General features: G+C 34.1%; 1 protein-coding gene and 1 long non-coding RNA gene across 2 annotated transcripts in view; one reads left to right on the plus strand and one right to left on the minus strand.

Annotated features, from left to right (window-relative positions):
* Positions 1–27516, minus strand: part of LOC140439527 (uncharacterized) — a 163136-nt gene that overhangs the window by 72679 nt on the left and 62941 nt on the right. The gene's annotated exons all lie outside the window — the stretch shown is intronic.
* LOC140451054 (uncharacterized) lies at positions 463–14386 on the plus strand. The gene is made up of 3 exons (XM_072544774.1): positions 463–822; positions 12031–13716; positions 14069–14386. Exons 1-3 carry the CDS (start codon positions 563–565, stop codon positions 14118–14120), a joined length of 1998 nt encoding a protein of 665 aa, XP_072400875.1. The 5' UTR covers positions 463–562; the 3' UTR covers positions 14121–14386.

Consider the following 27516-nt stretch of genomic DNA (forward strand, 5'->3'; position numbering starts at 1 on the left):
ATTTTATGACTCTTTTAAATACGTAATTTAAGAGTTACAAGGGGCAATACAGGGTTCAAAAAAATGAGTCTGCGCCCTTTTACAGAAACGGATCTCTACAAACACTATTAGTATATTAGGCGAGCAAGAGAATATTTAAAAACAAAATATTTTTGTCGAAAAAAATTAAATTGCGTTTTCTTTGTAAGGTCACGTAGATCGAACAATCCTTATATGTATAAACAACTAAACGAAACTTTTCTTATTCGGACCAAACCAGCCCCAAGAAATCTTACAGTGTACCAGAATGTAAAATTTATCACAATTACATTAAATGTAGTGCGTCTTTCAGCCCTAAATTGATTTCAACCGCACACAGTTTGCTGCAAATAGGTTTTTAACAAGTTAAAGCCCAGCCGAGTATGAAATTGAACTTGAGAAACCCTATAAATATCACATCATCCGGCTACATCCACCATAACGACGCAGAACACAACAACATACAAGACCTAATCATTGTACACCAACTTGACCACACAAGCCACCTCGAAAGACGAGAAATAGTCCTCAGTTCCTGTCCAACATGTTGCCGTTTGAAAAACTCATTTGCAGTAAGTCCGTCTGGATTCTTTTTATTTGTTTGACTTCCACCACTTTTGGATTTTTGGAGAATTTAAGCAGAAATGATATCAACCGCAGGAGTATCCGAGGAAGCCGTGCGTCAGTGGAGAGCTTCGTCGAAGAAATGCCCTTTCGAAAAGACACCAGGGGTCAGGTCAACGAGAAAGACAGACTTTATGAAAACTTATATGACAGGCGAAGTTTTAGAACTGGAACCGATAGGTAAGTAACTTTTCCTTTATATGCTACTTTCTATCTATTTTACTCATATCTTTCATCTTTACCAACTTTTGTATTTGACATTATATCGTTACTTCTTATATGTGATTTATTTTTCCTTTTTGCTAAGAAATACAAGCATTTCTTAAAATCTGAAAGAGATTTGTTAGGTTTATTCGAAAGATGTTGATCATTGTTTAGTCTTTTTCTAGAACTGCCTTTGTAATATATATTCTAAAATTGGAGTGTCATTATATTTTATTTATTTATTTCACAACAAACACATTTTACAGAAAAAAAAATGTAATTACAAGTAATATACGTCATACATTATGGATAGTATATAAATTCTTTGGGATAGTATGTTACTATTAACACTTTGATTTATTATCTACAGAGATATTATCTATCTTTATCTTTGAAGAATACATTTCACTTCCGCTCCTTGATGTCATATATTTTAGAATCAGCGATTATCACAGCCATTTAATCCTTAAATGTTTGTTGGCTGAATATATATATATATATATATATATATATATATATATATATATATATATATATATATATATATATATATATATGTATATATATATATATAAATATATGTATATATATATATATATAAATATATGTATATATATATATATACATATATATATATATATATATATATATATATATATATATATATATATATATATATATATATATATATATATATATATGTTCGGAAAGATTTCCGCGGTTAGTACAATTAAACCTAGAGCTAAGATTAATACTATTATAGAAATTAATATTAAACTCACCAGTCTTCCGGGATGAACCGCGTTGATATCCATTGGGCCGAGCTTTCGACATCCTGTGGCATCCGAGGCATCTGTGGCGTTCCGACATCCGAGGTCTCAGTCTCCCGAGCCCCCAGACACTACTACACTCACTAGTCACTCACTAGTAGTGCAGTGACTAGTGAGTGTAGTGCCAAACTTATCCTCTGATTTATTAGCACTTGTAAAACTTTAGTCGTAAGTTTTAGCGTAGTTTTTAATAAGTTTATAAGTATCTCTGTAGTTTTTTGGCTATTTTTTATCTCCTTTTTTGAATAATAGAATTAGTTCGCTCGTTCTCCATTCTTTCGGTAATTTATGGTGTTTTATAATTTTATTAATTAATGTTGTTAATTGTTCTGTCATTTCTGCTCCACAATATTTCAGTAACTCGTTTGGTATCCCGTCTTTACCTGCTGCGTAGAGTAGGATTTAAAGATGTAATCCATCTTCTGTATAACAAAGAAGCTCCCCTAAATATTATAAAAACTAGCGAAAACATCTACCAAAACAACAAAATGGAAGTCAGAATAGATGGACAACTTACAGAACCTATAGAAATAGGCAGCGAAATAAGACAAGGGGATTCATTGAGCCCCATGTTCTTCAATTTAATCATGGATGAAACCATCAAAAGCGATAACAAAGGAAGAGGATACAGAATGGGAAACAAAGAAATCAAAATACTCTGTTACGCAGACGACGCAATATTGATAGCCCAAGATGAAGATAGTCTGCAAAGACTGGTCCACAGATTTAACATAAGAGCAAAAGAATTTAATATGACAATATCATCTAAGCAAACTTAAACAATAGTAGTCAGCAAAGTACCAACCAAATGTAAAATAGAAATTGATGGCATCAGTATTGAACAGGTAATGGAAATAAAATAACTGAAAATTATACTGTCTAGCTATGGAGACCTGGACAAAGAAGTGAGAGATCAAGTAAAAAAATCATAACACTATATGGAGAAACAGACACATTAACAATGAGATGAAATCAAGAACTTATAAAGCCAGTGTAAAACCAATAATGACATATGCCTCAAAAACAAGACCCAAAACAGCCACAATGCAAAGGCTACTGGAAACGGCGGAGATGAGAGTACTGAGAAGAATTACAGGAAAAACGCTGGGAGATCGAAAGAAAAGTGAAGACATTAGAAGAAAATATAACGTACAATGTATAAATGAATGGACACAAAATAAAAAAAAAGAATAGAATAACTACATAAGCAGAATTTAGGAGACCCGTGTCGTCAAAATAGAAAGAGATAAGTCACCAATCGGCAGAAGAAATATCGGGCTACCGCGCAAAAGATGGAATAATAACCTTCCATAGAGGTACTAATCCGCCAATGAACAAAGAGTATTGCTTATAAAGAGAAAGAAGAAGAAGAAGAAGAAATAGACAGCTCTCAATTAATGGAAATTATTCTTGATAGTGTCAAAGAAATCGGAGGCCAGCAACAATAAAATCAACATAGTAAACTGTCTGATAAAACTAAAATAATGCTAAAACAAAGAAGAGAAATGAAAGAAAGCAGCAACATACAGAAAATACAATGCACAGAACTTAATAAGGAAGAACAATAAGGAAAAGTATTAAGAAAGACATAAGAAAATACAATGAAAGACTGGTAGAAAATGCAATCGAAAACAGGAAAAACTATAAGAAGACAAGAACATTAATCATTGGAAAGGAGCAAATCGTTGCTCTAACAAACGAAAACACCAGAATTACAGACAGAAATGAAATAATACAAGTCGTAACTAAATTCTGCAACGAACTACACAAAGCCCCTGACACACTTGAAGAAGTAATCAGTAACCAAGAAGATGTACCAGAAGTCCTTCCGGAAGAAGTAGAATCGACAATTGCAAAAATGAAAAGCGGTAAAGCAGCTGGAATAAATGGTATAACAGTGAAACTGCTTAAATACGCTGGCAATAAAACCTGGAAAATCTTAGCAGGCATATTTACGAACTGCCTAAGATCGAGATGCATACCAGACCACTGGAATACAGCAAATATAATTCTCATTCACAAGAAAGGTAGCAAAGAGGATATCAAAAACTACAGACCTATAAGTCTACTACCAATCGTATAGACAGATATTTACAAAGATCATCAACAACAGATTAACAAACGTATTAGATGCTGCACAGCCGAGAGAACACGCTGTCTTCAGAAGTGGATTCAGTACCATAGATCATATTCATACGCTTCGAGAACTAATGAGTAGAGCTCTCTCTTCTTCTTCTTTGTCAACCATTTTCCATTCACTCCTGAATGTAGGTCTCTCCCAATTGCTTCCATCTTTCTCTATCTTGCGCCAATCTAATCCACTGTTTGCCTGCCACTGTTCTTATGTCATCTACCCATCTTTTTTGAGGTCTTCCCATGCTTCTTGTTGTCGTCCTTGGTCTCCATTCTAGAATTTTCCGTGTCCACCTGTTGTCATTATATCGGGCTACGTGACCTGCCCAGCGCCATTTCATTTTTGTAATTTCTTCCACAATATCCCTAATCTTCGTTCTACGTCTTATCTCGGTGTTTCTAATCTTGTCTCTTAGTGATATTCCAAGCATGATTCGTTCCATTGCTCTTTGCGTTGTTTCTAATTTTTTAGCAGATTTTTTGGTAAGGGCTACTGTCTCCAAGCCGTAAGTACAAACTGGTAGTATGCATGTGTTATACACCTTTTTCTTTAAGTTTACAGGAATGGAGGTGTTTTTCAAGATATATGCTAATTTGCCGAAAGCGCCCCATGCCAGTTGTGTTCTTGTTTTAATTTCAGCATCTTGATTTGGTTTTCCTAGTTTGATAACATGACCTAGATATACATAATGTTCAACATTTTCTATGGTATGATTTTGTATTGTTATATTTGTCTGGTCTCGGCTCAGTATTTTTGTTTTACTGTAGTTCATTTTTAAGCCTACCGCTCCTGAAACTGCATTTAATTGTTGTAACATATCATTTAGTTCTTGGATATTATCGGCTATTAAAACTATGTCATCTGCGAATCGCAATTGGTTTAAGTATGATCCGTCGACGTTGATACCCTTATTGTTCCGTTCTAGTTTCTTAAAAATGTCTTCTAGAGCAAGGGTAAATAGTTTGGGAGAGATGGTGTCTCCTTGTCTTACTCCCCTTTGTAGTCTTATGGGATTAGTTTTTGTGCTTTCGTCCAGCTTTATCTGCATGGTGGCATTTTCATATATGTTTTTAATTATGTTAGTGTATCTTGAATCTATACGTGCATTTTCTAGAGATTCAAGCACTGCCCATAGTTCGATGGAATCGAATGCTTTATGGAAATCGACGAACGCCATATGAATTGGAACATTATACTCGGTGCATTTTTCTATCAGTGTTTTTACGGTGTGCAAGTGGTCTATGGTACTAAAATGTTTTCTGAATCCAGCCTGCTCGATAGGTTGATATAAATCGAGCTTATGTGTTAGGCGGTTGGTTATGATTTTAGTTAGTAATTTATACAGATGTGAGAGCAAGGATATTGGACGGTAATTCTCGATGTTTGCTTTGTCTCCTTTCTTGAATAGTACAATGACTTCGGAGTTGTCCCATTCTTGAGGAATCTTTCCTTCATCAATTACTTTATTAAATAAAATATTTAATACACTGTTCTATTTTTCTTCCACCAATTTTCAACATTTCGACTGTAATTTTATCCTCTACCGGACATTTATTCGTATTTAGTTGATTTAGGGCCATTCTTATATCATAGTCGGTTATGTCCGGTATTTCTTCTGAGCCGGTGTTAATTATTGTTCGTTCAGTACGTCGTTGTTGTGGTTGTGTATTTGCCGAGTATAATTTAGTGTAGAATTTTTCAATGACCTCGCTTATTTCCTTTCTGTCTCGGACGGTGACGTTTTCTCATTTTTTATTTCTATGATTTTTCTTGTGCCGTAGAGAATGAGTACAGCTAAAGAATATGAAATACCGCTAGCTTTAACCTTCATAGATTTCGAGAAGGCTTTCGATTCTATATATCCCAAGGCAGTAATAGCTAAAAGCGTTAACCAACCAAGGCATTGACAAACCGTACATAGAAACTTTAGCAAATATATACAAACAAGCAAAAGCTAAGGTAAAAATTTATTTTTACCACTACCAGAAGCGTCCGACAAGGAAACGCAATATTACCAAAGCTCTTCACTGCAACTCAAAAAAATACATTCAGCAAAATGAACTGAAGCACAATAATCCTGCAGAACTACAAGAACTTATAAGCGAGTTAAATGAGATAGCAATGAAGTTGGCCTAAAAATGAACTTGACAAAAACAAAAACCATGTACAACGAGCTAGTGGATGTTCAAGGTATAATAATAAACAACACTGCACTTGAGACAGTAGACGAGTATGTACACCTGGGAGAATTAATACATAAATCTGGCTCCTTACTTCCAGAAATCAACAGAAGAATAAAACTAGCTTGGACATCTTTTGGTAGAAATGCAGTTATATTCAAATCGAAGATGCCAATCCACCTGAAGATAAAAAAACAAAAAAAGCATTCAATCAGTGTAAACTACCAATTATGACATAAGGCTGCGAAACTTGGACACTAAAGAAAGAGATAATATCGAAACTCAAAGTCACTCAAAGATTAATGGAGCGATGCATGCTAGGTATAACAAAGAGAATAGAATGGATCAGACAGAAAACCAAGGTTATTGATGTATTCCACAGAATTAAATCTTTAAAATGGTACTGGGCGTGACATTTAGCGGGAAGATCTGACAATAGGTGGTCCACTAGAATTACAATGTGATATTCAAGAGGCGTCAAGAGACCAAGAAGGCGTCCAAATTTAAAATGGGACTATGATATAAGGAAACAAGCCTGAATGAAACATGAAATGAGCCATGAAAACATGGCACAGAAAAGCGAATTTTCGACAATCGTGGGCAGATATGAAGAATGAATATGTAAGGGAGGCTACACCATAATCGGTAGAATATGTTGAGAATGATGATATATATATATATATATATATATATATATATATATATATATATATATATATATATATATATATAGAAAAGAAATTTAATCTTTGCAGATTAGTTAAATAGTAAACTCTTAAATATTGGGGAAATCTGCAAGAAATACTCTAATGTGTATCAATTGTTTCGCCGAACGTTTTCGCCAAAGAGAATTAATTTGGCTTCTTCAGGGCTGAAAGAGAATAAATTATAATTAGCTACCATATATTATCTATTAAAACATTATTGATCTTACCGTAACTTAGAATTGTAGAGTTAGAATATTAAAAAACTTTGCTAGTAACATAGTGGTGTTTTTTGTTACTATGTGTAAAAAAAAGTTTTTTATAAGGATTGAAATGTATGGTAGCTTAGAACTTGACACGTAAAGGCTTACCCAAGGTTAATTGAAAAACCCAATGTAACTACATTTAAAAGGAGGTAATTCTTTGAATTGTCGGCAATAACTAAATTTTTGATTTTTAGATAGTTAAAAGTGAGGTTCTGTTTAAGCCAGAACGCAAGCGCTGACAACTTCATTAGTTCGTATGAATCTTTGTGTCGTTAAGGTTCATTGGTAAAACACGAATGAATTTAAATCCCAGTAAAGGGAAATATTATTTTGATTTTCTTTATTTAATTATATTATATTGTTCATGTATTATTGAATCTTATTGAGACGTATCTAAGAAAAGCAAGGGAATGTTATATATTTTTTGTTAATGAAAATTAATTATAAAGGTATGTTAGTTGTTAATAGATATATCAGTCAAGTTAGTTATCTGTGATATAGTATTGTTCTTGATATCTGATTTAAGTAACAGGTGGTATATATCGCTTAGATTCTTGATGTCACTCTTAACATTAATGGAGAAATCGTTAAGGAAAATATAAGACATTTCAATGAACTCTCTTTTAGATTTATTGTTCTCACGGTGGAGAATTGTGGTGTTAGTATAGTCCATGAGATGACCAGTGGAATGGACATGTTTGGCTAATGCACAACGCTCAGGGTGAAGTCGAGAATCACTTTTGTGTAGTGTAATACGTGATTTCAATAATTGAGATGTTTGACCGATGTAGGAATTGTTGCAAGAGAGACATGGAATGTTGTAGACAATATTACTAAGCCTATCTATGGGAGTCTTATCTTTTATCTTAGAATAAAGATTATTAATTGTTAGGGCTGATCTACAAGCCACATTAAGTTTAATGTTGTTATTATTATTGCCAAAGCTATTTTCAACACTTTTCAGAATCCTTGTTAACCCCGGAGTGATATCTCTGAAATATGGTAATGAAAAATATTTGTTTATAGGAGTATCCGAGACTGGGTTCCCACTTAAGACATCAGGATCAGCATTGTTAGTCGCGAAGGAAGGTGAAATATCTTCGTCATGGATAGTATTAAACAAAATCTTATTAACTAATGGTGTTGGATAAGCGTTTGAAATAAAAAGTTTCTGTAGGATTTGTAGGTTTTTTTGTATGAAATGAAGGATCTGATAGTTTTGTTACTCTATTTTTCATCTGTTTGATTAAGTTGACTTTGGTAGAATTATTATGGTATGAGTTGTAGTTAAGGTATCTACCAGAATGGGTCGGTTTTTGATACCAATCTATTTTGATGTTGTTGGTTTCCCTGATCATCCTTATGTCGAGAAAGGGGACGGACCAATTACCATCTTCCCTCTCTATAGTGAACTGGATGTAGGGGTCATAACCATTAAAAGTGTCTAATAGTTCATCTACCTTGTCATTGGGTATAGCCAAAATGATATCATCCACATATTTTTTAATAAATGGAATATTAAAGGATAGTAAAGGAATGACTGAGTCTAATACATAATCCATAACGTAAGTTGCAATGATAGGAGAAATCTTAGCTCCCATAGGGGTACCGAAAGTTTGTTGATAGAATTTATCATTAAATGAGAAGTAAGTGTTGTTAAAGAGAAATTCGACGATGCTGATGAATCTGTCGTAAGACATGGAACAACAACCTCTAATACGGTCCCAGTTGATCTCTATTGATGTCAAACATATTCCTAGATGAACATTGCTGAATAAGGATACAACGTCAAGTATCGTAAGTATCGTAAGTAACGTAAAAAATATCTGAATGATATCATTTTGGCTATACCCAATGACAAGGTAGATGAACTATTAGACACTTTTAATGGTTATGACCCCTACATCCAGTTCACTATAGAGAGGGAAGATGGTAATTGGTCCGTCCCCTTTCTCGACATAAGGATGATCAGGGAAACCAACAACATCAAAATAGATTGGTATCAAAAACCGACCCATTCTGGTAGATACCTTAACTACAACTCATACCATAATAATTCTACCAAAGTCAACTTAATCAAACAGATGAAAAATAGAGTAACAAAACTATCAGATCCTTCATTTCATACAAAAAACCTACAAATCCTACAGAAACTTTTTATTTCAAACGCTTATCCAACACCATTAGTTAATAAGATTTTGTTTAATACTATCCATGACGAAGATATTTCACCTTCCTTCGCGACTAACAATGCTGATCCTGATGTCTTAAGTGGGAACCCAGTCTCGGATACTCCTATAAACAAATATTTTTCATTACCATATTTCAGAGATATCACTCCGGGGTTAACAAGGATTCTGAAAAGTGTTGAAAATAGCTTTGGCAATAATAATAACAACATTAAACTTAATGTGGCTTGTAGATCAGCCCTAACAATTAATAATCTTTATTCTAAGATAAAAGATAAGACTCCCATAGATAGGCTTAGTAATATTGTCTACAACATTCCATGTCTCTCTTGCAACAATTCCTACATCGGTCAAACATCTCAATTATTGAAATCACGTATTACACTACACAAAAGTGATTCTCGACTTCACCCTGACCGTTGTGCATTAGCCAAACATGTCCATTCCACTGGTCATCTCATGGACTATACTAACACCACAATTCTCCACCGTGAGAACAATAAATCTAAAAGAGAGTTCATTGAAATGTCTTATATTTTCCTTAACGATTTCTCCATTAATGTTAAGAGTGACATCAAGAATCTAAGCGATATATACCACCTGTTACTTAAATCAGATACCAAGAACAATACTATATCACAGATAACTAACTTGACTGATATATCTATTAACAACTAACATACCTTTATAATTAATTTTCATTAACAAAAAATATATAACATTCCCTTGCTTTTCTTAGATACGTCTCAATAAGATTCAATAATACATGAACAATATAATATAATTAAATAAAGAAAATCAAAATAATATTTCCCTTTACTGGGATTTAAATTCATTCGTGTTTTACCAATGAACCTTAACGACACAAAGATTCATACGAACTAATGAAGTTGTCAGCGCTTGCGTTCTGGCTTAAACAGAACCTCACTTTTAACTATCTAAAAATCAAAAATTTAGTTATTGCCGACAATTCAAAGAATTACCTCCTTTTAAATGTAGTTACATTGGGTTTTTCGATTAACCTTGGGTAAGCCTTTACGTGTCAAGTTCTAAGCTACCATACATTTCAATCCTTATAAAAAACTTTTTTTTACACATAGTAACAAAAAACACCACTATGTTACTAGCAAAGTTTTTTAATATTCTAACTCTACAATTCTAAGTTACGGTAAGATCAATAATGTTTTAATAGATAATATATGGTAGCTAATTATAATTTATTCTCTTTCAGCCCTGAAGAAGCCAAATTAATTCTCTTTGGCGAAAACGTTCGGCGAAACAATTGATACACATTAGAGTATTTCTTGCAGATTTCCCCAATATTTAAGAGTTTACTATATATATATATATATACATATATATATATACACATATATATATACATATATTATATATATATATATATATACATCTATATATATATACATCTTATATATATATATATATATATATATATATATATATATATATATATATATATATATATATATAATAATAATTGTTTTTCTCATGGTCAACTGTACGTAATATGTTGATGTGTGGGCAAACCATTCACTTTTTTCATTTTAGCGCCTGGCAGCACTATGAAAAATATAGAATATCACCAGGTACTTCAGTGAAAATCATTGACACGAGTGAACCCACTCAACAAATGGTTACTTTGTTACCACTTGCACAAGTTATTTTTTGAACTCTTATTGAACATAATTATCTTGATCTAATATAAAAAAATAATTAATATAACTTAGCTAATAATTTAACAGAATATTTATTAATTCTAAGACGGTACGAAGTTCGCCGAGTCAGCTAGTTTATTTATAAATAAAAGCAGCAGCAACATTTTGTATCAGAATCAAAGAAATGCATTAAGAGTGGCTGAGAAATATTAAAATTTTTAAGAAAATTTAATACTAAAAGTATTCTTATATATACAAATATTAGTATATTATTAATCATTGATTACATAAAAACAAAAGATATATTTTAAATATTTTATTTATATTGTATTGTATTAGAAAAGTACAATAAATTATTATGTTATGATTTTGTTATCGATCAGCAAATGTTCAAATTTTTAGTAAGGCTTTATTCAAGCTAACAGTTGATACGGTACGTGTGATTAGCTCGGGAATATTACACTACAAAAATTATAGTTCTCAGTATTAATAGATCAAATAAAGTTGCTGTTGTAGACTTCTGTCTTTGATTTATAGTAATTAACAGTGGACGTAATTATTATATTATTTATATATTAATATTGTCCCTATATATTTTGTTTATTGTCTTTCTAATAATCGAAAGAATTTTCTATGAATATTAAATATTCTCTTTATTGTAGTTTCATCAAAAACTTCTAATTCATTCCATGAGCGTCGAGGTCTACCTCTTTTTCTTCTTCCAGGAGGCTTCCACCTGTGAAGTTTTTGGGGCCAACGTTCATCAGGAATTCTCAATACGTTTCCTAACCATTTTAAACCTCTTCTTTTTATTGTATCAATGACCGTTTCTGTAGTATTCATGTTATTTCTTATAGATTCGTTGGTCTTCTTTCCAGCCTTGATGTTCTAGCACTTCTTCTCAAATAATCCATTTCAACTGCCAACAATCTTCTCTTCAGGTCTGCATTAATTTTCCATACTTCAGAGTCATAACAAAGAACTGATTCAACGATGGTTTGCCCTATTCTTTTTTGTTCCTTTTAAAAATCTTGCGATCCCACCATAAGGAGTTCAGACATCCTACAATTTTACGTCACGATTAATTCGGTGTTTAATCTTGGTTGCTCCCAAGCCGTTCTTATCAATGAGTGCACCTAAATATTTAATATTAAATATTTAAAAAATTTTATGTTTATAAAACAAATATTAAATTTGTTCTCTAGATTCACAAACCGAAACACTGATATCCAACCTGATCGTCTGAACCACAACTGGAGCGACGAACAAGTATCACTTAATGACGGAGACCTTTTTACACCAGCTACTGGCATAACTATTCCTATCAGAAGCGTTCAAAATGAACGAAGAAGCCGGGATGTAAGACTAGATGGAGAACAACGTGTTAGAAGCCTAGATAACCGACCAGAAAGATTATTTCGTGATGATCGACGATCAAGAGGTACAAGAGAAAATAAAGTACAACGAGAAAGCCGCGAAGACAACTTGTCCGATAACAGAATGAAGAATATCAGAGAAAGCCAACCGAAGTCTCTTAACACTCGTAAGGAGAAAATGTTTCGAGAGACTTTATCTAGAGAAAATAGACAACAAGACCAATATATAAGACAAGTAACAACCAGAAATAATAGACAAAGAGAACTTCGCAAAAATCATGAACGTCATCTAAACAACAGAGACCAGCGCGTTGAAAGGAATATGAGGGCCAGCCAAAAACGCGTAAACGAACAAAGACAACTTCAAGAACGTCGAGAGGAAATTCAAGTTAGAAATTACCGGGAACCAAGCCATGAACGAATGCTAAAATTACGTAACGAATATCTCAGTCCATCACGATATGAACAAAACTTATTAAATAGCGAGCGGATGATTGAAAATCGGCAAAGGAATATAGAAAACCATGAACGTAGCCAGGAAAACCGAGAAAGAATTCTGGAAGAGACTTTTAGGTACAATCAAGATAACAATTTAAATGAAAATAGAAATGGACATCAAGAGAAGCGAACAACTTTTAAAACGACAAGAGATGCACGACCATCACGAAATCGCTTAACAAGACGTTTCCGTAATAGCCAAGAAAGAAATATAGAACGGGTGCCCAATAGTTATAGAGACTTCAATGAACATAATGTGGAAAGAAGAATCTCAGATAGAGATGTTCGCTCAGTAAGATCTAGCTTAACTCACAACAATAGAAACAACGGTTATCATTCGATGCAATTTTTAGATGCCAACATGAATGAAATCAGGCAAAATCGTGAAAGAAACATCAACATTGGATCTGAGGACAGATTAGACCTCTACAGGGAACACGAAGAAAGAAATCAACGCGAACGACAATTCTCCAGAGAACATATCCATCATGGATATATCGACCGTAGCAGATTTTCTAGAAGATATGGTGAAACTCACTATCGCTATGATAATGCTTACTCCAGAAATTTTAATATGCCATCATGGTCAGTAAGAGATCTCCCACTAAGAGCTAGCTTAGCCCGAAGTGACTCCGCTAGGCAAGCAACAGAAGCTCGACCCAATTCCGGCGTTTCTGAGCAGGAAACTTCAACTTGCATATCAGTCCAAAGGAATATTAAAAGGCAAATACCAATACAAAGGAATATCAGAGAGAATGATGCTCGAGTGAAAGACCTGACTAAACAAACACGTGACGCTTTAGCTGTGCCGCTTTCTCACAATTCGATTGAAAGACGATCTGTACCAGTTGTAAAATTAGTACCAAACAGTAGAAGATATGCTGAAGAACATACAAATGTTCAATATTCCAAACACAACTTCAGGTTTGACGCTTTGGCTAACGTGATTCAAGTCATTCTTGGTGTTTACTTGATTGGGCAAATCTTAGCGCACTCTTCAAAGAAGAAGTCCTCTGGGTAAGTTTTTATTTTATAATAATATACATATATTACAACACATTCATTCAAGATTGGTGAAATAGGTTTTATTCTTTATTATTAACCTAAATATGAGGTTAGTTCTTTTTGCAATGTTCAAAATTTTCAATATCTTACCTTTACCATAAAATCATGGGAAAAAGGAATTTATAGACGGATACCCGAAGAAACAGAAATATTTAAAAATCAGTTTGGATTTGTTCATTCCGATCAACAAAAGGTTATAAAACAAGCGTTTCTTTCATTTAAATCAAAGAAAATTTAATCAAATATTCATTTTTAATTTTAATAAAATACTTACATGTGATATGAATACGTTCTTTTGTTACAGGTTGTATAAGATATTTCCCACTTTGAGCGCCATCAAAGAAAAACTAGAATAGATAATTACTTTTAATTATCATTTTCTTAAGAAAGCCAACGTCTTGAACTGATGACAACCGCCATGCTCTAAGGTACCTATCCGTAGCTTAACTTTAGCTTAAAGTTAGTAGTAGTTAACTTTAACGAGGATAAACAAATGAACAACTTATCATCTCAAAGTCTATCAAAATTTCAGAATAGAATATTTATTAGGTTAAATTATGTAATGAGAAGCTATATATGTACAATGTTATAGAATTAGATAAATAAATGTTCACTCAAAACATTTTTGTAATATTTTATTATAATCCCCGTCTTAAAACGTGTGCTTATTAACGATTTTATGACTACTTTCAAACATTATAACTATACATTTTTATTTTTTTTCTGTCATCTTGGTACATTTTCGAGTACAATATAAGGCCATCGAGTACAATAAACCAGCATATCTATATTTTATAGACCGGACAAAGACCATCGAAAACATCTACTTACATAATCGAATACGGGCAAAAGTAAATGGAAAACTAACACAGTGTATACCAGTACAAAGCGGAGTCAGACAGGGTGACTCATTAAGCCCACTTCTCTTTAATATAATAATGGATGAAATAATATAAGCAGTACGTAGAGGTCATGAAGAGACAGAAGACGAGCTCCAAAGATTAACACACATCTTCAATACAACAGCCAAGAAATACAATACGATAATATCAGCAGAAGAAACCAAATGTATGACAGACAACATCTAAATACCCACTACGATGTAAAATTGAAATTGATGGGAAAATAATAAAGCAAGAAGCAAGGTTTAGATATCTGGGAATAGATATAACTAGTTACGGAGATGTTGAAGAAGTACAACAAAGCTTAAAAGCAAGTAAAGCGGCGTGATCTGTTAATGACACAATCTGGAAAAACAAACACTAAAGACAAGACACAAAAACAAGAATCTATAAAGCAGCAGTAAGACCTATATTAACATACACGGCGGAGACAAGACCTGACACATATAAAACGAGACGACTACTAGAAACAACTGAGATGAAAATACTCCGACGAATATCAGGGAAAAATCTGTTGGATAGGGAGAGAAGCGAAAAATTAAGAAGAGCATGCAATATAGAAGACATAAATGGATGGGTGATAAAATGGAAACAGGAGTGGAACGAACACATTAGTAGAATGGCAGAGAATAGTATAGTACGAATAGCACGAGATAAGTCACCAAATTTATCAAGTTCAGATTCCAGTTCTATGAATTTTCTTCTGATAGCAGGGTTCTTGCATTGAAAGTTGCAATTTTTAGAGATATATATCTGTTAGATGGTTTTCTAAAATATGTCAGAATTTTGTCCCCCCCAGAATCCGTGTGACTGACTGATAGTATATCAGTGTGAGATTCTGAATTTTTCTTATGGGCTGAGACTTTTTTCTGAGACCACGGGCTAACAAGCGAAGCCGAGGAAGACCCCCAACGCGATGGACCGACAACCTCAAAAGAATCGTGACCAATTGGATAGCAGAGGCGCAGAACAGAAGCAGATGGAAAAGTCTAGAGGAGGCCTATGTTCAACAATGGACAACTCAGGGCTGATTGATGATGATGATGAAGTCACCAAATGGACGAAGAAGTATTGGCATACCAAGAAAAAAATGGTGCGATAATTTAAACAATTTAGGATGCTAATATTGAAGAGGAAACAGGCTTTACAGCCTACATACAAGAAGAAAGAGGAAGAAGGTTCATTATTGTGTTTTCATTGCTTAACATTTGTTAAGCTCTGTTAGCATTGTTAAGCAATGTTATTGGCTCAAGTAAAATCGTTTACTGCTGACAATGTATCCAAGTTCTTTGATCTGTATGAACCAGAATATCTTAAGCTGACTAACCCTGCACAACGTATATTCAATGTGGACTAAACAGGCCTTACAATTGTTCAGCACAAACATAGCAAAGTAATTTCTATGAGAGGGAAGAAGCAGTTTTCGTCACTTACGTCAGCAGAAAAAGGCAAGCTGTAGGAGATTTCGTACCACCATATTAATAATCTTTCCTAGAAAAAATATGAAAATAGATTTGATGCTAGGGGCTCCCACTGGAGCAGTGGCAGAATGCCACGTGTTAGGTTGGGTACAGGCAGATATTTTCACTAGATAGCTTCAACACTTCATAAAATTCACTAAACCTTCAGATGTACACCCTGTTCTTCTCGTCCTTGATGGTCACGATTCTCATACGAGAAATGTTGCTCTAATAGATTTGGCCAAGCAGAATCATGTGACGATTATTTGCCTCCTACCACATTCTACACATAAGATGCAACAGTTGGATGTTGCTTTTATGGCACCTCTGAAAACTTACTTCGCACAAGAAATAGAAAACTGGCTTAGAGAAAATCAGTTGAGTGTTGTGTCGCCTTATGCCATTGCCAGTTTTTTTTTGTAAAGCGTATAACAAAACTGCGACGATGGAAATCTCTTGCAATGGTTTCCGAAAAACTGGACTGGTCCCTATTTGTCGCCGTATTTTTTTGACTTTGAATTTGGAATTCAAGAGACATTGGAAATACAAAACGAAATGGACGAACAAATAATAGAACCAAACCATGAACAACCAAATCATCCAATGCGAGAACATATAACTACTAATCCATCAATACCTCATAAACAATTTGTTTCTCTGAAAGACATTTGTCCAATCCCTACATACAAGATAGATACCACTAAAAAACCACATGCCAGATCAGGAAAGGCTTCAGTTATTACTCTAACACCATACAAAGAAGAATTAGAGAAAAGTTGACAGAACGAAAAAACTAGAACCCCAGAAAAACTTGGATTGTGTGTTAGCTCCAGAAAAAACAATTCAACAAAAAGTGTTAGACAAAAAAGAAACAGCAACGCCCAAAGAAGAAATACCAGTACATGAAGACGTAGGTCAGCCTTCTACATCAAAAGGCAAAACATCAAAAAGGAAAAGGAAAGTTTCTTCAAGTTCAAGCTCAGACAACAGTGAAGACCTTCCATTAGCTGATTCATCGTCCGACGAAAGTGATGAAAACGACGCGGAATGTCTATTTTGCACCGGCAAATTTTTCGACGATAGATATGGCGAACAATGGGCAAAGTGTTACCAGTGTGGCAGATGAGCACATGAGGACTGTGGAGAAATAAAGTCCAGCACATTTATTTGCCTTTTCTGCGAATACTGTACAACCAGTTGGAAAAAATAAATTTGGAAAAATCTCCTTCATCATTGAAAAATATCTGGGTTTGAGCGATCTAAACAAATATACAGGTCACTGTCTATGTCGAACATCGGCAACAATTCTGACAGACGCTGGAGCCAGTATAATAAAGTTAAAGTAGCATGGGAATGGAAGAGTAAGTCAGTTACTGAAGGATATATACAGGGTTTCTGAATCTGGCTTTTCCTTACATAAACTTGGTACGCACACAATGAGGTATGAAGCAACATTTGTTGCTGACAATCTATCTATCACCAAATCTTTCCAGATTTACGAATTTTACGTGAATACCACTAAATAATTTTATGTAGTTATAATAATTGGAGGAAGAAAAACGACCGACGCTAGAACCGGAAACACCAGAAATTACAACAAATGAAGAGCTTAGTATAAATATACAGGAAGTTCGGAAAATACTTAAAACCCTGAAGAATAGAAAAGCAGCAGGTAAAGACGACCAAACGAATTATTGAAATATTGTGGAGCAGCAATTTCAGAACAATTAACAACATTAATTAATAGAATTATAAAATACCAGAAGAATGGAGAACGAGCGAACTAATTCTACGATTCAAAAAAGGAGTATAATAGACCAGTATTTCTGTGCCTGATTGACCTAAAGAAAGCGTTTGACAGAGTAAGACTCAAAGATGTAATCCATCTTCTCTATTTATACCTATATAGAGAAGTTCCCCTAAATATTATAAAAACTATCGAAAACATCTACCAAAACAACAAAATGAAAGTTAGAATAGATAAACAACTTACAGAACCTATAGAAATAGGCAGCGGAAAAAGACAAGGGGATTCATTGAGCCCCATGCTCTTCAATTTGATCATAGATGAAATCATCAGAAGCGTTAACAAAGGAAGAGGATTCAAATAAATTTAAATATTCATATTTGGCGCCACTTTGTACGCAACCATATAACAATCGAAAACTAGTTATTAGAGAGTTTTTAAGCCCTCTACTTTTTGATGTACGTTAAACGTAAAACGTTAGTTCTATTTAAACAATGATATTACATAAAAACTGGTACCATGGTACTTATAATTCACACTGCCTAATTGTTTTCGATGTACACTCGACCAAAGTTAATCGACAACTCAATTTAACTTGAGTTTATATGTAAAACTATCTGAAATTAAACTTTAAAATGCGGAGAACTTTTGAGTTCGTATTTACACTTTGACGTTTATTTGACAGATTGATCAATATACTGTTCTTAAATTAATTTTAATTCAAACTCTGACCCACTTCTCTCTATCTTCATACCCAAACAATGTGTAATTGGACCAAAATCCTAAATATGAAAGTTTTTATCTAATTCATTTTTCAAAACTTTAACCTCATCATGATTATTGTAAAAAACAAAAAAATCATCTACATAGAGTGCTACAATAAAGATTAAATTCTCACTATTTTTAACAAAAATACATGGTTCAATTTCACATTGTTTAAAATTCAACTTTAACAAAATTTGGTATGCCCTTTTATACCACAGTCTCGAAGACTGTTTGAGACCATATATAGCTTTCCTGAGCAGACAGACTTTATTTTCCAAGTCTGGTTCATCAAAACCTTCAGGTTGAGCCATATATATGGTTTCATTAATCTCACCATTCAGGAATGCAGTCTCCACATCTAAATGAACTGTATCTAGATTTAATTCAACAGCCATCGCTAACAAAAGCCTAAAATTACTAAAACGAATGACTGGAGAATACATTTCTGAATAGTCAACCCCATATTTCTGTGTAAAACCCTTTGCCACCAATCTTGCCCTGTACCTTACTATTTCACCCTTTCCATTTTTCTTTATTTTAAACACCCATTTATTCTGAACAATATTTGTATTTGCAGGTTTATCAACCAATTCCCAAGTATTATTCATTCTGAGAGCTGTCAATTCATTCTGAATGGCTAATTTCCATTCATGGCTGTGACTACTTGACAGTGCCTCAGAAAGACTTGTGGGCTCAAATTCAGTTGACACAGTAAACATGGCAAGATCAGGTACATTTTCCAGATCTTTATCTAACAAAAAATCATTATACAATTTTGGTTTATTTCTAACACGTGTAGGGTAACGCTTAGATTCTTGAACACTATCACTATTTCTTTCTTCTCTATTCACTTCTTGATTTTCACTCACACTTTCTTCTACACTTTTTATATTCTCAGATTCCACAATTTCACCGATACCACTTTTTACTTCTTCGGAGTTTTCATTCACACTAAAACATTCCGACTGATGTTGGTTCACTAATTTGGCTTTAACTTCAACAATTCGCAAATTGCATATAACCTCAGGGTTTAAATCGTACGTCGTGGCTCGATACGATTCTTCTTTCAGATGGAATCCATATCCTAAAACCATCCCTGTCATTCACATAACCAACTAAATAACCATATATCAACTTGTCCTCAAATTTACTTCTTGTTAACGTGAACATAACATTCAGTGCCAAATATTCTTAAATGTTTCAAATTTCCAATTGGCTTTCCATACCACAATTCATAGGGACATTTACTTTCAATTGATGACTTTCCTGTACGATTCAGAATGTACACTGCAGTATTGCATGTTTCTGCCCACAATTGTTTGGACAACTTACATGTGTTTAACATGGAACGTGCGCACTCTACAATGGTGCGGTTTTCCCTTTCAGCAATACCATTCTGCTGAGGTGTATAGGGTGGAGTGATACAATGCTCTATACCTCTCTTCGCAAGAAGTTCAGATAAATTTCTATTGCCAAACTCTCTCCCTCCATCGCATCTCAGTTGCTTTACTACATGGCCATCTGTACTAGCTTCATTTAAAAATTGTTCTAAGAAAGTACATACCTCACTTTTGTGTTTCATAAAGAAAACTTTCCGAAACTTACTAAAGTCATCTTTAAAACATACGTAATAACGTGCTTTTCCCAGTGATTCTATAGACATGGACCCATTTACATCTGCATGGATCTGCTCACCAGTGACTTGTGGTCGATTGATCCTAGATTTGAATGGCAATCTATGCATTTTTCCAATTGCACATCCATCGCAAAAGCTTTCTTTGCACCCATCAATGTCTATATTCATTTTTTTCAATACCTTCTTTACATGTTGCTTATGCTGATGACCAAATCTTTCATGGTACACTTGCAACATATCTGTTGACTCTGCTAAGTTTACTTGAACGGGATTTGTCGGTTTCATAACACGTATATCAAGTGTATACAGGCCATTTTTGAAGTACCCAGTCATTACAGATTCACAAGTGTTTTTATCATATATATTTACACCTTTTGCATCAAGTACTGTAATAAAACCCCTTTGTGCAGCAGCTTTCACAGAAAACAAATGAGCACTTGCTTCAGGAACATAAAAAACATTCTTCAAGTCAGCACCTTTCCATTTATTATTCAGATGCGTTTGAATTTTCACTGTTCCTTGTCCATGGGCTAACATACATACATCCTTGTTACCAAGTGATATACTTTCTGGTTCAGCAAATTCTGTATAAGATGAGAAATATTGCTTATCTGTAGTGATATGATTTGTGGCTCCACTGTCACAATACCATTTTCCAGCTTCAATACAATTGTTAGATGAGGCACTTAAAACAACAGACAAAAAAGCAGTATCATCACTTTTATTCTTACCTAAATTCTCAGCTGATTTTTTCAACGGACACTCTTTCGCCTAATGGCCTAATTTCTTGCATTTAGGACATGGAAATTTTTCTTTTGCATAATGTACATTTTTCTTTGACTTCATACTTTGGTTTTGATTGTATTTTTCTGTCGGGCTATTGCGTGCAACGAACGCAAAAGATTCTACAGTACTTTGGTCACGTAATTCAATGGTACACAATTTCTCAATCAGTAAATTCAAAGTTTGATTATTTGATGGTATCGTGTCCCACAAATCTTTGAAATTATCAAAGTCCTTACCTAAAGTTGATAAGATCCGACCATTTAACATTCTTTCGGATAAAACATTTTCATCATGATTCTGCAGTTCATCACTTAAATCTACAAACAGTTTCTGCAACTTCGCAACATGTGTACTAATATCTTCTTTTTCATCACGTTGGACTTTAAAAAAGGCTTCAATTAACATGTTAATACTGCTACGTTCAAATCTCGCACGCAATTTGTCCCATATTTCACTAGCGTGAGTACACGTCAACACGAGCTCGGCAGTAGTTTTTCCTAGCGGACCTGCTAACAAACTTGCCGCTTTCGCACCGTCTTTTAACCATTGCTGATGCTTCTGTATTTCCGCTGAAGATGAATCTTCACTAACCTCAAGACACTTACATATACCGTTTACAATGTCTTCAAGTGAATACGAACGTAATAACATCGAAACGTGCCATTTCCATTTTGCCCAGTCTTCAGGACACTCGAGTTTGTCAACTTGAATTTTATAATCGTTATTGCTGGTCGCCATATTTTATTCACCGACAATAACAACAAACAAAACTGAATGAAGTACGAACCTAACCTGTTCACAGTTCACACGTGGACTGGGCCCAAAACCTGTTATAATTTAAGTTAGGTGAAGTCCTCCTTCTAGTTTGAAGACATCAAGAGACAAGGAAATATGTACTTTAGGAAATATGCACCAATAAACGTCTGGCCATCAACAATTATACTTTATTCCTTCTTACATACAGAACAATACAAAACTTGACTGACAGTAGTTTATGACCTATTTATGACATTACTCATTGAACTGTCAACAATGCCACTTCATACAGAACAACTATAGGACAACATCCACTTTTTATGTTGGAGATTCTAACAATATATATATATATATATATATATATATATATATATATATATATATATATATATATATATATATATATATATATATATATAAGAATAAGAAAAAAGAAGTACTTGTGACTCGTTTGGAACAAATATATAACTGTTTTGGATGGGTTGGAGTCAATAAAAGGGCTATTGGTTAACTATTTTTTTTAATCTCGAGCTTTCGAGATATATATATATATATATATATATATATATATATATATATATATATATATATATATATATATATATATATATATATATATATATATATATATATATATATATATAAGAATAAGAAAAAAGAAGTACTTGTGACTCGTTTGGAACAAATATATAACTGTTTTGGATGGGTTGGAGTCAATAAAAGGGTTATTGGTGAACTATTTTTGTTAATCTCGAGCTTTCAATTGTGTTTACAATTATTATCAAGAGCTAAAAAAGACAAAATATCTTACAAGGTTGAACTAAAAAGAAAAAACAATTTTTGTTAACTTACCAAATAAAAATTAGTTTAGTAAGTAAAAATTTTTATTTTTAAGCAATTTTTACTTACTAAACTAATTTTTATTTGCTAAGTTAACAAAAATTGTTTTTTCTTTTTAGTTCAACCTTGTAAGATATTTTGTCTTTTTTAGCTCTTGATAATAATTGTAAACACAATTGAAAGCTCGAGATTAAAAAAATAGTTAACCAATAGCCCTTTTATTGACTCCAACCCATCCAAAACAGTTATATATATTTATATATATATATATATATATATATATATATATATATATATATATATATATATATATATAGATATATTATATATATATATATATATATATATATATATATATATATATAAATACGTTCGAATTATCGGGTAAAGTGGTCTGTAATAAAAATCTTTCTTTTTTCTAAATTACTCAATATTTCGCCATTTATTTAAATTTTAAAACACTCACAGAATTTAAAAGATTTCGCAAATAAAAACTGACATTGAAGTATTTGAAATATTGAATGTCAAGATTAAATTGTCTTAAGCACGTTCGTTACAGCTATACGATAAAAAACTAAAATTATTTCAATTGTAAAAATAGAAATAACAATAAAAGAAAAGTTAGAAGAATAATATTTCTTTGATGAATTATTAAGGTTAGTTGTTATTAAGATGAATGTTGGCTATTTTGAATATTTATAAATTTTGTTCAATATGTTACAATATATGTTACTTAACTGTCCAGTGTCCGTTTTATAATTTAAAGTGTTTTTATTTTTGTTAATGTAATACATCTCAAGAAATAATCTACTTTTGTAGTTATCAGTCTGTGATATTATTATATTATCTCACATTTTGGCACACCAGTCTTACTGTTTATTCGTCAGAATGTCTTCTGAGGTGTCCTGCCCATTGGAGTCTTCTGGACTTTATTTCTTTTATGATGTTGGCGTCTGGGTAAAGTTCTTCGAGCTCTTTGTTAGTTCTTATCCTATAATAATCAAAAGCTTCGAATAATTCGAAGCCCTCTGCTCCACTTTTTCCTAGATAGCGCCGGGCGACAAGGGTGGCGACCCTACAAACTTGAACTTAAGTTTATACTTACCACTTCATATATCAAAAAAGATAATTGCGCCCTCTCAAAAATGTAATCTCAATGTAACTTTTCAATGAACTATAATGACTTCTTCCTCTTTGTTGATATACGCAAATTGCCCGTTTTTTTCCTATTCGTGTGGATAATTTCGTTTTATCTCTTTTTTCCGGGGCTATTCTAACTAAGGTATGTGCGTTAAATATTGTCACTGTTTCTAATACTGCCACCCTCTATCTCACAGATAGTATCGACGTTGCAAGTAAGGTGGCAACAGGGGTAAGTCTCTTTGTCTAGTCTATCAGCAACTTATTTTCTCTTCGGTGTTTTTAGTCTATGGTGTAGGAGCTCGCTATTTGTATTTCGTGATCTCGTTATAAATAAACCTGTTTTCCCGTTGACCCTACGCAAAATATATTAAAATTTTTTGGATTTTAAGTTACGGTTTTTTTTTCTTTACGTCATTTGTTCCTAATATTGCCACCGCCAATAATTCCTAATATTGCCAGTGGCAATATTAGGGACTAAATATTAAACTTTTTTGCAGAATGCGAAGAAAACGAGCTGAGTGGTTAGAAGAAGATCTACGCTCGGCGCTGCAAGCCATAGCGAACGGAATGTCCATCAAAAGTACTCCCAAGCATTATAACATTCCTCGCTCAACGCTAGGTCTTCATCACAGAACACAAAATCCCGTAAGAAAACTTGGAATCACCGGTGTTATCTGCAGGACAAGAAAATGATCTTGTTGAAAGAATTCACAGATTAGCTGAGGTATATATTCCTATTACAAGCAAGATTCTTATGAAAAGTGTGTTTTCTTACGCTACAACAAATCATAAAGAGTCAAATAAAGCTCGTAGAGAAGGGCAGTTATTCTTATGCAGGCATCCAGACGTAGCTAGACGAAAATCTCAACAAATGAATATGGCTCGAGCCCAAAAAATGAATTAAACAATCGTCGATGACTTTTTAATAAGTTGAGAAATACCATAGAAAAAGTAAACCTTTAAGGTGAGGTTAGGATTGGGATGTGATTCTCGAGAAATAAGGGTTCATTTCTTAATAACTTCAATGTAAATAGGTTGCAACGCACAGGTTGAGGTAAGTAATAATAAAACACATTACTTGATGCGGTGTAATCCGATTAAAATAAAACAATAGACTACATTATTGAAAAAAACTACATTATGCAGATACACACATGTTGATTGCTGGATAGACAATATGACAATGACGGATGTCGATATGACAGCCGTTGACAGCATCCTAAGTCAAAATGGGTAACAGGGTTGCCAAATATAATTTTTGTTACATCCTCCCCCTTTGGATCAGAAGTAGAATATGACTGATACTGAAGAAAACTGATTATTGGCGAGGGCTTGGGATAGACCTCGGGCATCATTCATGGGCGTCTTGGTAACGCTTAGGACGGCGCTAGGAACGCCTGGGTCTTTGCTTAGAACCATTACTCTTTGCAGTCAAAGAGGTACTTCTGGGGTCACTGGCTGTGGTTTCAGGTACACCAGAACTTGCCGATTGCTGCGTTGGCTTTAGGTGTCATTTTGGGATAGCCCCTTTGGTTTCATCTTGAACACCTTTCTGCAACGTGCTTAAAAGTCGTCCTCTACTACGTAATTCATGTAGAGGTGTTAGAGGCGAATTGGAATCATCCTCCACAAAAGGATGGAGAGCAGATACATGGTACTTTGCAATTGCTATATCCGGATGCGTTACAGTTGCTAACTCGTACGAAGTAGGAGAAAGTTGGTTAAGGATAAGGTATGGGCCATCGCGACGCGGCGCAAATTTGGAAGACAGTCCTGCATCACTCTTACTATGGATGTGAGTCTTTACGAGAACTTTCTGTCCTTTGTTAAACACAACGGTTTCGCGAAAGTGTTTATCTGCGTACAGTTTCGAAGCGTCTTGGCGTAACTCATTATTCTCACGCGCACTTGGTAAAATGTCTGTATGTCTGCGCAAGTACGGCGTTATCTCAGGAATAACCGTTTTACTCGCGATAATAGCTCGTAAGTCTTTATGCACATCTGTGGGCGTATGTAGCTCACGTGCAAAGTTCAAATACGCCGGGGAATAACCGGTAGCTAAATTTGGTACCGTATTCATGGAAAAATGAATACTGGGTAGCACTTCATCCCATTTAGTATGGTTCCTTTGCACTAATATAGAAATCTGAATCTTTAGATCGCGATTTTTACGTTTCTCCGGATTTGAAGCGGGGTGATAAACATGAATGAGTGATTGCAGAATACCTAGGCAGTATGTAAACTGCCGCATTATTTTACTAACGAATTGGGGCCCGTTGTCACTTATTATTCTACGAGGGGTGCCGCATCGTAAACATATTTCGCTTATTAGTACCTTTGTGCACTCCTCCGCAGTAGCTTGTTTTAACGGGAATATTTCTATCCATTTCGTTGAAGTATCTTCCACTGCGAAAATCCATCTGTTTCCTTTTTCAGTGTCAGGTACTAGACCCACTAAATCAATTGCAACGCATTCAAAGCGTTGTGCCAATACAGGTGTCTGGATCAGACCTGCTGGTTTCAGATTCAAAGGTTTATACCTTTGGCAGTCGATGCATTTCTTTATATGCTTTATGACATCTCGTCTAATAGTAGGCCAGTAGTAACGAAGAGCAATTCTTTGAATTGTCTTTTCAACACTATAATGTCCTGAGATGGGCATATCATGGCACTCTTTCAAAACATCGGCTATTTTACTTTGAGGCACTACTAACTGAGCGTCCTCACATTCAAGGTCTTGATTATATCGATACAAGACTCCTTAATTCATGACATAACCGCGATCAGTATATCGGGTGATGTCTACTAATTCAGGTTCTTCCGATTCAAGGCAATTAATAATTATTTTAAGCTGTGAGTCAGTGAACTGTTCCTCTCTAAGTTTCTTATTGCTCATCGTTGATACATCCATTGCGATAGTACAGAGGTCAAAAATATCTTTCGTGTCTGGACCACAGATAGGCCTTGATCACATATCGGTGAGACGATTCGTTCGTCCGAGAACATATTCAATTCGTAGGTCATCAACCATCTCAGTGGTTGGTGATCTGTTTTGATAATAATAGGCGAACTTTCTATGTAACCCCGGAATTTATTAATTGCATATACTATAGCTAAAGCTTCTCGCTTTGTCGTACTATAGTTACGTTCAGCCGCTGTGAGTAAGCGACTTGCATACTCTATCGGCTTTTCATTTTCTTCCTCCCCCTGGAGGAGACATGCGCCAAGTGCATACGAACTTGCGTCTGTTTTTATTATAAAACAGTTTGTAAAAGTTGCTTGTTGCAGAATAGGAGCTTGCGTAAGCAATCTTTTAAGAGTTTCATAAGCCTGGTTTTGTGCCGGTCCCCAAACAAATGCTACATTCTTCTTAGTTAAGTCTGAAAGAGGTTTGGATATACCTGCGAAGTTTGGCACAAAACGTCGAAACCAACTACAAGTTTGTAAAAATGATAAAACATGTTTAACATTGTGTGGTATAGGCATGTCAGCTGTTTCGGAAACCAAAAGGATTAATAAAAGTTTTATCTCGATCTGATGGACGAACACTTATTTGATGATAACCACTTTTCAAATCTAGTGTTGTCATAAATAGTGTCTGTGTTGTCGCATGCAACAGATCGTCCATCCTCGGCAGAGGATACCTATCTGGTACAGTTATTTCGTTGAGGCGTCTGTAATCGACGCACAGGCGAAAAGTACCGTCTTTTTTAGGAA

Source organism: Diabrotica undecimpunctata, chromosome 1, assembly GCF_040954645.1.
Source record: "Diabrotica undecimpunctata isolate CICGRU chromosome 1, icDiaUnde3, whole genome shotgun sequence".
NCBI classification, from domain to species: Eukaryota; Metazoa; Arthropoda; class Insecta; order Coleoptera; family Chrysomelidae; genus Diabrotica; species Diabrotica undecimpunctata.

What these genes read in the sequence shown, in the direction of transcription:
- LOC140451054 (XM_072544774.1), top strand. Translation starts at nt 563, where the DNA reads ATGTTGCCGTTTGAAAAACTCATTTGCAGTAAGTCCGTCTGGATTCTT. An exon ending in TTTAGAACTGGAACCGATAG is followed by an intron (nt 823 to 12,030) that starts GTAAGTAACTTT and finishes TTTGTTCTCTAG; the next exon opens with ATTCACAAACCGAAACACTG. An exon ending in TCAAAGAAGAAGTCCTCTGG is followed by an intron (nt 13,717 to 14,068) that starts GTAAGTTTTTAT and finishes CTTTTGTTACAG; the next exon opens with GTTGTATAAGATATTTCCCA.